Genomic DNA, 12,864 nt, shown 5'->3' on the forward strand with positions numbered 1-12,864 from the left:
TCTTATAAGATTTTGCAAATTCAGTTTTTTAATTTCCAAGTCACTGTTTCAGATTAAAATGAGGTTAAGATGTATTCTTTTAGAATGTTCTTTGAAATGTTATAGACCACCTCTTAAGTTACAAAGAGTTGTTGATGTACAAATTCATCCTTAATAAGCCAGCAAGTTGTGGTATCTTTTTCTACTACATTATTATTGACTATTTACTGTCTTGTAACCACATGCTAGTCTCCATACATTTTTTAGTTTGATGTTTATTTTTGTAGCTCTCAGGCATGACTAATATTTTGGTCTTAAAACGGTTTTTTGACTGACCACCAAAGAGCCTTTTCTATTTTCTTTATCCATTTGGCTAATTTTATTTATTTTATGAATCATTTGTGTAGTGAATCTGTAAAAACTTTAGGCTGGAAAATAAAACCAACATTTGGACCATGTGTGTTATGATCAATCTCTAAAAGCTGGCTGCATCCATGTCATATCCTGTCACTCTGGATATTTACTGGCCATGCTTGCATTGATTGTATAAGGAGTAGGATGCCTGAACACGTGGTCACGGACGCGCTGGCATAGCTGGGCATGCTGGCATAGCCGAGCAGCATAGTTGTGTTGTCAACGTTTCTTGTTTGCTGTCATCTCTCTGTGCCTTGGTGGTGTGCTGTGTGACTGCCCAGTGCTCACTGCTGACCTCTTGTGCTGCTTGGTTTTTCATCGCTGCCTTCACTAGTCTTTAAACCATCCCAGACCGTAAGTGGGGAAAAGTAATCCATTCTTCTCACTCTGAAGACTAAAGTACATCCTCTTAGTAGGGAAATGAACTAAGGAGTAAACAGCCTAAACATGTAGCCTAGCTAATGACTGAACTTCAGTGCAGAGTGAGACATAAGGAAGTGTATTTTGCTGGTCAAGTGAATCTTAGAAATATTTCTTAGTGAAAATCCCAATAAGCCATTCAACATCAATTGAGGTAAGTCTGATTTATTTTTCTTATACAAATGTTAAATATATAATCCATGTTCCAATCACATTTCCTCCAACTAAATAAAGGAGCAGACAGAATTATTCAAGTATTTAATATCTTGAACATGCTTTTTAAACTCTGAATCTAAGACATGATAATCTCTTTTTAAAAAATCTCTATTTTACATCTTAACATGTGCTCTACATATAGTTAACATTTTTCCCTAAAGAAATACTGTCTTTAAGAGTTTGACTCACCTCACTTAATATATTGAATCATATATATTATTTCAATAGTAGATACAAATAAACTCCTTAAAATATGTTATGCCAAGCCTTAGAGGAAATGAGACAATACAGTGTCTAGTGTTGGAGTCACCAAAAGCCTCCTGGCAGGACCTTTTACTAGTCAAGTTATCCTCAAAGCTTCACTTAGTTCAGCCATCTCAGTCAGTGAACCACGTGACAGCTGTTGGTCTCATAGCAACCGTGGAGCTGTTTAGAAAGCTTCTGTTTCTGCATCAAAATGAAATGAGCCAGGACAGCCTTTGTCATTTAGTGGATTTCCCTAGACTTCAGTTTATATGTCATTTTGCCAACTTCCTCCCCAACTCCCCAATTGTGTGTGTGTGTGTGTGTGTGTGTGTGTAACTAATGTGAACTAAACTCCCAGAGTGTTGCACACTGTGGGAAAGTGATACAGCACCTAAGTTACTTCCCTTGCTCCTTTCTATTTTTTAAGTGTATTTTGTTTGTTGAGACAGGGTCTCATGTAGCTCAGGTTAGCTCAGGCTGGCTCAGGCTGGCTATTTAGCCAGGAATGACTTCTAACCTCCTTCCACTTCCTGAGCATTGAGAATACAGAGATACTACCATGCCTGGTTTAATGTGGTGCTGAGGACTGAACCTGAAACCTGGATATACAAAACAAGCACTTGACCAGTGGAGTCCATTTTATTTTGAAGCAGAGTTGCTCAGGCTTGTTTTGAGTTCACTTTGTATCTCAAGCAGAGTTTGATCTCTGAACTTATTGACCCTCTTGCCTTATCCTCTCAGGTGCTAGAATTACAGGCATTCACCACCACACCAGGCTTTGGATTTTGCCAGTTATATAAGTCCGGATTCTCTAGAGACACAGAACTCATAGAATGAGTTATTATATAATATGTATTATATGTATATAGCATATACATATATATTTAATCAGTATCTTGACTTATAAGATGTGTTCCAACAGTGACTATCTCCTGACAAAAAGTCCAAAAATCCAGTGTTGTTTGGTTCAAGATGCTGGATGTCTCAGACAGTTGTCAGTATACCTGGGAGGGAATGAACTTGCCAGAGAGAGGCCAGACAGGCAAAGAACAAGCACTTCCTTCTTCTGTGGTCCTTATATAGACTGCCACCAGAAAGTGTGGCCCAGTTAAGGTAGGTCTTCCAGATTCAAATGATTTAATTAAAAATCTCTCACAGTGGATCCAGCCTTTTGGGTTTAGTTAAATCTAGATATACTCAAGTTAATAACCAAGAATAGCCGGGCGGTGGTGGCGCACGCCTTTAATCCCAGCACTCGGGAGGCAGAGGCAGGCGGATTTCTGAGATCGAGGCCAGCCTGGTCTACAGAGTGAGTTCCAGGACAGCCCGGGCTATACAGAGAAACCCTGTCTCGAAAAACCAAAAAAAAAAAAAAAACCAAGAATAGCCATCACACCAACACTACTTACGAATTTTGAATCTAAACAGTATTAAATACTATTGACACAACTTTAAAAAAATTTTTTTTGGTTTTATTTTTCGAGGCAGGGTTTCTCTGTGTAACAGCCCTGATGGCTTTAGACTCTATTTGTAGACCAGACTGGCCTCGAACTCACAGAGATCTGCCTGCCTCTGCCTCCCATGTGCTGGGATTAAAGATGTTTGTTACCATGTCCGGCTCTTACAATTTAACATTTTTAATCTACCCTGGCTCTGGAGAGATGACTCAGTGATTGAGGGGGACTAATGGCTAGTCTTCCAGAGGATGGGTGTGGCAGCTCACAGCCATCTGTCATTTCTGATCCTGGGGATTAACACCCACTTCTGGTCTCTACAGGTACATACCTGATGCACTTACATATGTTTAGACAAAAACACTCATACACATAAAATAAAAATAGTTAAATCTTTTTTTAAAAATTTAATCCTTAACTTCTAAATTTCCTTAATTAATAACACCCACAAATGTGGGTCTGATATCATAGTTTTTTACAAGATAGTAAATGAATATATGGCCAGTAAAGTCTCTTTGCCTTGACAGTATGAGCCCAGTCTTGGACACTAGGATTGTTAAATCTCTGTCTGCGAGGTGGGCTATCTCACTAACTTTTGCTGCTGGAACATAGGTAACCAAGAGTGGACACCAAATGCAATTTGTTGTTTATATGTTTCTTTCTTTCCTTTTCTTTCTTTCTTTCTTTCTTTCTTTCTTTCTTTCTTTCTTTCTTTCTTTCTTTCTTTCTTTCTTTTGAGACAGGGCCTTACTATGTAGCCCTGGGTGTTCTGGAGTGTAGACCAGGCTGTCCTTAAACTCACAGAGATCTTCCTGCCTCTGCCTCTGCCCATGAGTGCTGGGACTAAAGGCATGTACCACCCTACCTGGCTCAATAGTCACTTTAGACAATTGACAACAAAAGTAATTTTTGTAGGAGGTACCTTTTTCTTTTTTGTTCTTATTGGTTGTTTTGTTTTAAAATCAAGTCTTACTCCCTTGCCCAATTGACACCTAACAATCCTCCTGCCTTAGCCTCTCAAGTGCTGGGATCTTAGGTGTGAGCTACTAAGCCTGGCTTCTTTTTTCTTAAATAGAAATTCATCTCCCAATATCAGAAAAACTGAGCCTGGTGTTGTACACTTGTAATCCCAGCATAAGGGAAGTGGAAGCTAGAGGAGCAGAAGTTGATCCTTCTCGGCCACATAGTGAGTTCAGCCTGGTATACATGAGACCCTATCACACGCACACGCAGGCACGCGCACGCACACACACACACACACACACACACACACACACAAATACTGAATGTTTTCTACTTCAGGCATATAGATGAGAAAAATAACCTTTAATTACAAAGCTTTCCCATCCCAAAGTCTTTCTCTGTTTGGTGTCTAGAAGGCCCTTTACCCAACAGAAGCTTCATAGATGTTTCTATATACAAAGAGCACTCATGGGCAGAGGCAGAGGCAGGAAGATCTCTGTGAGTTTAAGGACAGCCTGGTCTACACTCCAGAACATAATTAAATTGTGCACTGATTGCCACGTTTTCACTTCTCTGATTTTATAGTTAGCTATTAACATGTTAAGTCTTTATCTGAAATGCTCAGGAAAATCAATTCTATTTGCATTGGATTATTCTAGGCTAGAGTACCAAGAGGAGGCCTTGGGATCCACTCTGACCCACACCACTGTCAGTCAAGGAACTGGGTTACTTGGAGAACTGAAAACCAGTGTTTCTGCTGGCTAATACTGACTGTACTAGGCACAGTATGTCATTCGATTGCTAACCTGCTTAATCCTCACAGCTAGGTGTATCTGTTACTACTCTGCTTTACAGGGGAGGACAGAGGCTAGATAGCTTACCGGGACAGCTAATGGTAGAGGTAGACTCCAGCCCTCTCTGCATTAGGCCAACTGTATACTGCTTTGTTTTCTCCTGTATGTGAAGAGCTTCCTTCCTCATTCAGATGTGAGACCTAAATCATTTACATCTGATGTACTGAGGGGATCTGTCCTAGATTTTTGGTGCTTACATAAATGTATTTATATGAGTGAAGATTCTTAGCTACTTTGATTTTTAGGACAAAACATTTTTAGACCTTATCCATAGGAAGACTGTGTGTACTGTATCTTTCTTCCACCCACCACCGGCCCCTTTAAATGAGCATAGCTAGCTTTTCTTCTCTGAGTCTCCTTTTATTTATCTGGGAAACAAGAGGTTAAGGTTACTTGTCTAGTATTTCTAGAACTCTTAAGTTCTGAACTACAAATATGAATATGTAATTATTCGTTTTAAGTTTTCCTTTAACCTGACCATAGCTTTAACAGATGTTCCATATGAATAGGCATGGCATCACTATACTGGGTCTTTGTGTTTTTATTTGTGTGACATGAAAATGCTGTCACCTGGTGGTGCTTCCAATACAGATTACCTTTCCTGCCTCAAGAAAAGGTAAACTTTCGTTTTTCTCTTACTAGATGTCACTACCCCAGAGTCTCCAAATAATGTTGGGGAATCATCTATGGTGAATGGACGCTTAACATCTCAAACAAAAGATGATGGGCTGAGCACTCCCCAGCAGGGGTCTGCACAGCGCAAGAGACTCCTTAAAGCCCCAACCCTGGCTGAGCTGGACAGCTCTGACTCGGAGGTAAGGCTGCCAGGCACTCAGATCCCTCTGACCCTGTCCCCCTGCCAGTTCCTTGAGCTGTCTCCTCATCTCTTTTCATGCTCCAATCAGTAAAGGTAAGATTGAAGTTAATGTGGCTAGCAGGAAGATTCATTACTGTTCTTACTACAGACCAGTGTGGTGGATGCTTAGAAATTAGGAAATAGCTACTGAAATTGAGGTCTGTAGTCTTAGATTATAAGTAGGATTAAGATAAACCAACAGTCTTAAAACTTCCATGATTTTCATCTTTGTGTGAAAAGGAGAAAGTAAAGTTCAAACATGTTTCTGTAGGTTCTTGTTCCTTTGCAGTACACATAGACACATGTAGGATTTTTCTTATCATAATAGCAATGCCAACAAACAAGCCTTCAAGAAGAAAGCTGCTTTTCCTTTTCTTTGCTTTACTTTGTGCCCTTCAGGGATGGATGCTCAGTCTACAGACCTCCATTCATACTGAGCCTTCTCCATCTGCTGAGCTATGAGTATCAGAATGCACATTTCTGTTTGCTAAGTCTCCACTGCCTCACCCAAACTTAGACAAACTGAGACGAACCCTCACTTTTCTCCATGGTGCATGGATACACACACATCGTTGTCATTGCTGGCTCCATCTTCTCATGTCTATCTGAGTTGGAACTTACTACTTAGTTGTTTTATTTTCAGTCTTCACCACCATCCCAAACAATACCAATAATACCGTGTTTCTACTAGAGGCTTTCCCAGTAGGGCTAGGAAGATGGTCCAGTGGGTAAGAGTGTTTGCTGCATAAGAATGAGGACCCACCACCTAAGCAAAAAGCAAGGTATGAATGCACCCATGCCTGTAACCTCAGTGCCATGAGGATGCTGCCTGTCAACTAAGCTCCAGGTTCAGTGAGAGACCTTATCTCAAGGGAATACGGCAGAGAATGATATTCACAGATAACAGACATCCTCCATGGCCTTCTTTGAAGGCATTCATGAACTTGTGCAATCAAGTGTATATAAATGTGCACATATACCACACACAGCAAAATATCCTTATTGCTGACATCAGTGAGTGTCTCACTACGTCTCCTGTTTCTCTTTTTAAGCTTCCCAAATTACACTCTGCACAAATCCTTTTTCACTCCTCAAGAGCTTTAAAGGCTCCCATCTTATACATCCTATACTTCATGTTTCCTAAGGATATAAATGTTAGAGAGCCCCTCCCCCAGCCCCTGTAGTGAGATGCTGTGATCCCTCCATCCCTGTTCCACATTCTCCTAGCCTTCCCGTTTTATGGTGGCCATTGTCTTCTCTAAACAGTGTCTGGTTCCACAGCTCTGTGCTTATTTGTACCCACAATTTGTCTGCACTCCTGAGGTCTGTTCATCCCTTAAGAGTCAGGTGTCTTTCCCATGCTCTTCTTTGTGGTTCTGTGCTAACTCTCTAATGCCTCTGTTCCTCTAGTGTAGTGGTTCTCAACCTGTAGATTAAGACCCCTTGGGGTATCAAATGACCCTTTCATAGAAATTGCCTAAGACCATTGGAAAACATAGACATTTACATTACGATTCATGACAGTAGCAAAGTTACAGTTTTGATTTGGTTTGGTTTGGTGGTTTGGTGGTTTGGTTTGGTTTGGTTTGGTTTGGTTTGGTTTGGTTTGGTTTGGTTTTTCGGACAGAGTTTCTCTGTATAGCCCTGGCTCTCCTGGAACTCACTCTGTAGACCAGGCTGGCCTCAAACTCAGAAATCCGCCTGCCTCTGCCTCCCAAGTGCTGGGATTAAAGGCATGCGCCACCACTGCCCAGCAAGTTACAATTTTGAGGTAGCAATGAAATAATTTTATAGTTAGAGGTCATCACAACATGAGGAACTGTATTAAAAGGTAACAGCACTAGGAAGGTTGAGAACCACTGCTATAGAGCACCTGTCTTAGTTAGGGTTTTTATTGCTATAATTATTTAAAAAAAAAAAAAAAAGAAAGCAGCTTGTGGGAGGAAAGGGTTTGTTTTAGCCTATAGTTCACAACAGAGTCTATCACTAATGGAAGTCAAGGAAGAAACCTGGAGGCAGGAGCTGCAGAGACCATGGAGGAGTGCTGCCTACTGGCTTGCTCACCATGGCTTGTTCAGCCTATAGACTTCCTACACCCAATCCTATGAGGGCATTTTTCTCAATTAAGATTCTTCCTTCCCTAACGATCCTAGCTTGCATTAAGTTGACTGAAAACTAGATAGCACAGCTCATTTCTGCTTCTGTGTCTACTTTGACCCCATAGCTACTATGGCCCAGTTGGAGACACTCAAGGATTTAAATAAGTTTTTACAACCTTTATAAGGACAATTAAATTGTAAAAGCATTTAGCTTAGTGTCTTCTAAGTGGAGCTCTGTGCTATCTGGTACAATGTTCCTTGTGGCTATTTTTATTTAAATAGGTTATAATTAAATTAGGACCGTCATTGTCAGTCACAGCGGGTGCCAAATAGGACAGTGAGGATCTGACCATCCCCTCACTGAATTCCTTTGGGCCCTCGCTGATCTACAGTGCCTGGGAATTTGCATTCCTTCAGTGTCCCCTGTATCAGCTCTGGCTAAATCTTTTTCTAGACAGACATTGCCCATCAAACATTGCAGCATTACTACATACAGTGTTGTGATTGAATACATCTGCAGCCTTTACAGCCTTTTAAAAGGATATCCTAAAACAATGGATTTTCTTGGTCATATTTGCTTTCTAATAATGACCATAAAAGCAAAGCTGCTGGGTGTTCCCCATATCATGTAGTAGACTCTATTCACTTTAGATGGTAAAGCTTGTTTCCTACTTCATGGATTCTTTTCATTCTTCTTCTTTTTTTTTCCAACTTACTTTTCCTCAGTTTTTTCCCATCAAAGTTTCCATTATTGTTTGACTTTCGTTAAGTATCAAATGCAGAGGCAGAAGTGTGATGGCATTCACACCTAGTGCTTCTAATTTAAATAGAGAATTAAACACATGCCTGATGGGAAGCATGTTTCCTCAGCAGTGCCTTAGGCTGTGCAGCTAAACACCACAAAGTTCAGAGATTGACTAGAAGGGCTAGGGAAGCCTCAGTTCTGACTGGGTGCATACATCAGACTGACAGGGCACTTTCCGTGCTTCTATGTGATGTTGCTTGGTCTCACTGTGCCATGGAATGCTCATCTAATTCTCCCCACTAGACTCATGCACACATCCTCCTCAGACCTCTGATCCTGACTGTGTGTCTATGTCTATGTCTATGGCTCTGCTATGAGTCTGTACAATGAACTATCCTTCTACCCCTCCTCTCTTCCTCCTCCTCTTCTTCCCCCTCCTCCCCCTCCTTCTTCCCTACCCACTTGCTTTTCAGTTTATCTGAACATTTCTCCTATCTTGAGCATCCAGATCCCTTGTTTTTAAACATCAAGACATATTTTCACATCAGATTCACATAGAAGAATATGTCCAGTAGCTAGGAATGGAATGGGAACTACAGCTAAGTCCACCCAACACCAGCACCTCATCTTTCAGGACCGTAGGGAACACATGTTAAGAGCAAATGTTGAGACTGGGGCCCAGTGGGTAAAGCTCTTGTTCTAATTTGCTTTCCTGTTGCTATGGTAAACACCATGCTCAGGTGTTTGTTTCAGCCCATAGGTTACAATCCACCATCGAGGAAATTCAGGGCTAGCACTCAAGGCAGGAACCTGAAGGCAGGAAGCAAAGCAGAGATCATGAGGAATGCTGCTTACTGTCTGGATCTCTCCAACCCTGTCCCATCACTTTTAATTAAGCAAAGTGAGGGCATAAGCCATCCCTAATTTTAGACCCTTCTAGTTTGTCTTGAGCCTTTGACATTGTACTTTGGTGTCTTGTGTTAAAGTATCTGTTTACTAGGATGCTATTAATCTGAAGCTCATGAATTTGCCTTTTTCAGGAGGAAACTCTGCACAAGTCAACCAGCAGCAGCAGTGCATCTCCCTCCCTCTATGAGGATCCAGTTCTGGAGGCCATGTGCTCCAGGAAGAGTGAGTGCACACTGAATAAAACATATGACCTAGAGCGAGGACCCCACAGTGCACTGATCATTTGAGATAGATAAAGCTAGCCCTTCAGTGTCAGGAACAGACAGGGTCAGGTGTCTTAACTTAATTCCATCAGGTGTATCTATCTGTCTGTCTGCCCATCCATCCATCCATCCATCCATCCATCCATCCATCCGTCTAATAGATAAGTCAGCAGTGTACATGCATGCACTCTTTTTAGATTAATGACCTCCTACTCTGAATTTAAGCTCAGAAGCACTAAATAACTATATTGGCTCCTTACCTGCCCATACATACAGCCATGCCTAATGTGTAGGGAGTGAAAATACTTTATAGCTATTGGGTAGTGGATTGTGAACACAGTGTCTAAAATTCAGAGATTTCTAAAGGCCTTTAGGAATATGAAGTCATTATGAAGGGTTAGAAATTTAATTCATTGAATATTAAGATATTCTTGGGGGATGGAGAGATGGATCAGTAGTTAAGAGCACTTGCTGCTTTTTCAGAGGACCTAGGTTAGGTTCCCAGCACCCACATAGCTACTTAGAATCATCTATAACTCTCTCTTCTGGCCCCCTTAGGCATCAGGTACACATACTGTATAAATATGAACATGCAGGCAAAATACCTATACATATAAATAGAAACAAAAAATTTTTAAGGTATTCTTAGAATATTGGCTTGATTTTCCATATTGTTTTGAAACAGAGTCTCATGTATTGCAGGGTGGCCTTGAACTTGTACATAACTAAGTCTGGCCTTGAATTCTTGATCCTCTTGACTCTCCTTCCCAAGTGCTGGAATTACATAGCATTTCAGTTACTTAAACAGATTATATAAAAAAAACAGTGTGGGAACAGGGCAGACAAGACGACTCAGGGTAAAAGTACTTGCATGCAATCATGACAGCCTGAGTTCTTTCCATAGATCCCATGGTGGAAGGGGAGAACTGACTGTCGCAGGTGCACATCTGTGTTCATATCACATCACACACACACACACACTGAAAAAAAAAATAAGTCAGTAAGAGTTGGCTTTGATTATTACCAGCGATTAGTACTTGGCCAGGCTCATTGCACATTACAGAGGCTGGAGCTGGAGCTTTAGCACAGTTAGAGTGATGATTGCCTCGTATGCACAAAGGCTTAGATTTGAGCTCTAACACCAAATAAAACCAGATATGCTGGTGCAAGCTTATGATCCAGACAAGCACTCAGGAGGTAGCATTCATAGAATCAGGTCAGTAGTTTGAGGTCATCCTCAGCCATGAAGTAGATTTGAGGCCAGCCTGGACTATATGAGATCCTGTTTCAAAATGAATGAATATGTAAATAAATAAATATTATAGAGTACCCACCTAATTCTGTAATGAGTTTCAGTATAATTTTTTGACTGGAAGTTACTTTTAGTCTTTTGTTTGCCTTAGCTTGCCTTCATGGGTTGATTCAAAGATCCTACTTAACTGTGTTGATTCTCTCCTTCCTCCCCCACTGCATGAAGCAGCCCTGCTTTGCAAGTAGAGTAAGAGGAAGTACTAAATAAAGCTATAACTGCATAGCTTATTTCTAACAGCTGTATGTGTTCACATAATGAATCCAGAATCACTCATGCTAAAGATTATTCTGAACACTGCTAGTCAGTATTAGGGTTTAGCCTACTTAGCAGGCCCAAGAATGTAAAAGGATTTTGAGATAGTTTGGATTCTTTGGGGGCCATACAAAATGTAAGTATTTCTGTGTTTTTAAATGTATGAATAGAGATCTCAGTTGAAGAGTGGATGGAAGTAGCATGAGGGCATCTGCACGTACAACTCTTAAGACTAATCATAATGTGTTCTAGTGTGAACCTGAATAGACCTCTTCCCCAACCCCCCATTTTCCTTGCTGTTTTTGTAGCATGTTTATCTTTCAATTCTGTCTGTTCCTCCTGAGCTGCTACCACCTTAAAATAGTTCTCCACTGAAATCAGTTCTTCATCTGAATACAATGTCACTGCACAGTGCAAAAAGTTATCTGTTGGGAAATTCAGAATCCAAGATTTTATTTTGTAAGAGAGTTCATTTATCTGGTTAAATCTTTAGAGCCTCCAAAATTCTTGCCTATCTCGTCAACACCCCAGCCAGAGAGAAGGCAACCACCACAGAGGCGCCACTCCATTGAAAAGGAAACACCTACGAACGTGAGGCAGTTTCTGCCACCATCCAGGCAGAGCTCACGTTCTCTTGTAAGTACCAAAGGATGAACAGTGATGTGCCTACGGAATAATGGGGAGAAAAGCCCCCACAAGGTAGCATGGACTTTAATATCTCTCTGCTTAATATCTAAAGGGAGTGGGCTCTGGCTGTACTGGACCAGTCTTTGGTTTATTTTGAGTATTCATTTTCAAAACCTTTATTGGTGAGTTATTATTAAAGAAATGTTTTCTTTCTCTTAGAAGATATTAATCCACTTAAAATTGTCAAAAAGGTCTTAGCATAATCTGACAGAGTAGATTATTTTATCTGAGCAAAACAGAAGAGTTTTGACCACATAACCATTATAACTTGTTTTCTAGTGTGTTTATAATGCAGGGCAGAGCTGTTCTGTGAGCTGCCTAACAGCTTCTGATTGCTGCTTACAGAGGGTAAGCACACAAAGAAGAAAGAGTTGATTGATCTGGCAGCCAGAAGTCTGCACAATTTCCTTTTGGTTTCTCTCATGAGCTTCCAAAGCACAGCCAGATGCAAGGTGTCCACTAACATTCTACCCGTAGTCTAAGAGCTAATGTTTTCTTTCATGAAAACATTAATTAACATTAATTTCATGAAAACTCAGAATGAAAATCACATGAACATGCTTACAGCTCTCTCTTTACCTGTGATGAGTCATAAATGGTTCAAATGAGGCAGCAAGAGATGTCTCTCCTTCAAGTGGTCAGTGTAGACAGGAAGTATGAGCAGAGCTTAGAGTGCTCGCGCTTGCTGTACTTCTACTCCAAAATGATACTGTTAAAGAATTCATGGGGTGATGGCCATTTCTTTATGAGATTTTTCTACCTCCTACATAGCCACTGCTCTTGGCTGACTTAGTGTTGTATGTGGTACTCCTAACATGTAGAGGGTCACTACAAGTTCCTGGCCAATGTGGGCTACAGAATATGAATTTGATTCAAAAGTAGAAACTGCTCTTTGGTGAAATGCAGCCTTGTTAATGGCCTACCAGCTATAAAATAACTCAGCACAATAAGCTCAGACTTTAAAATCCAAACTCTGTTAGCCGATGTGGATAAATTATTACCCAATTACACAGCTGGATGTGGTGGTGCACACCTGTAATTCCAACACTGGGAAGTTGAGGCAATGAAGATCAGAAGTTCAGGGTCACCTTTGGCTACATAGTAAGTTTGAAGCAGCTTCCTAGGTTTCATGAGACCCTGGTGGGGAGAGGGCCAGGGAGAGAGAGAGAGAGAGAGAGAGAGAGAGAGAGAGAGA

The 12,864-nt window shown here is 40.9% G+C and overlaps 1 protein-coding gene across 1 annotated transcript in view; it reads left to right on the top strand.

Moving 5' to 3' along the window:
* Positions 1-12,864, top strand: part of Spire1 (spire type actin nucleation factor 1) — a 138,512-nt gene that overhangs the window by 113,371 nt on the left and 12,277 nt on the right. The window contains exons 9-11 of the mRNA XM_028774208.1: positions 5,189-5,361; positions 9,287-9,377; positions 11,476-11,618. Coding sequence (XP_028630041.1) covers positions 5,189-5,361; positions 9,287-9,377; positions 11,476-11,618 — 407 coding nt within the window. The remainder of the gene's footprint in view (positions 1-5,188; positions 5,362-9,286; positions 9,378-11,475; positions 11,619-12,864) is intronic.

This window comes from Grammomys surdaster, unplaced genomic scaffold (assembly GCF_004785775.1).
Source record: "Grammomys surdaster isolate TR1022 unplaced genomic scaffold, NIH_TR_1.0 239, whole genome shotgun sequence".
Classification (NCBI taxonomy): Eukaryota; Metazoa; Chordata; class Mammalia; order Rodentia; family Muridae; genus Grammomys; species Grammomys surdaster.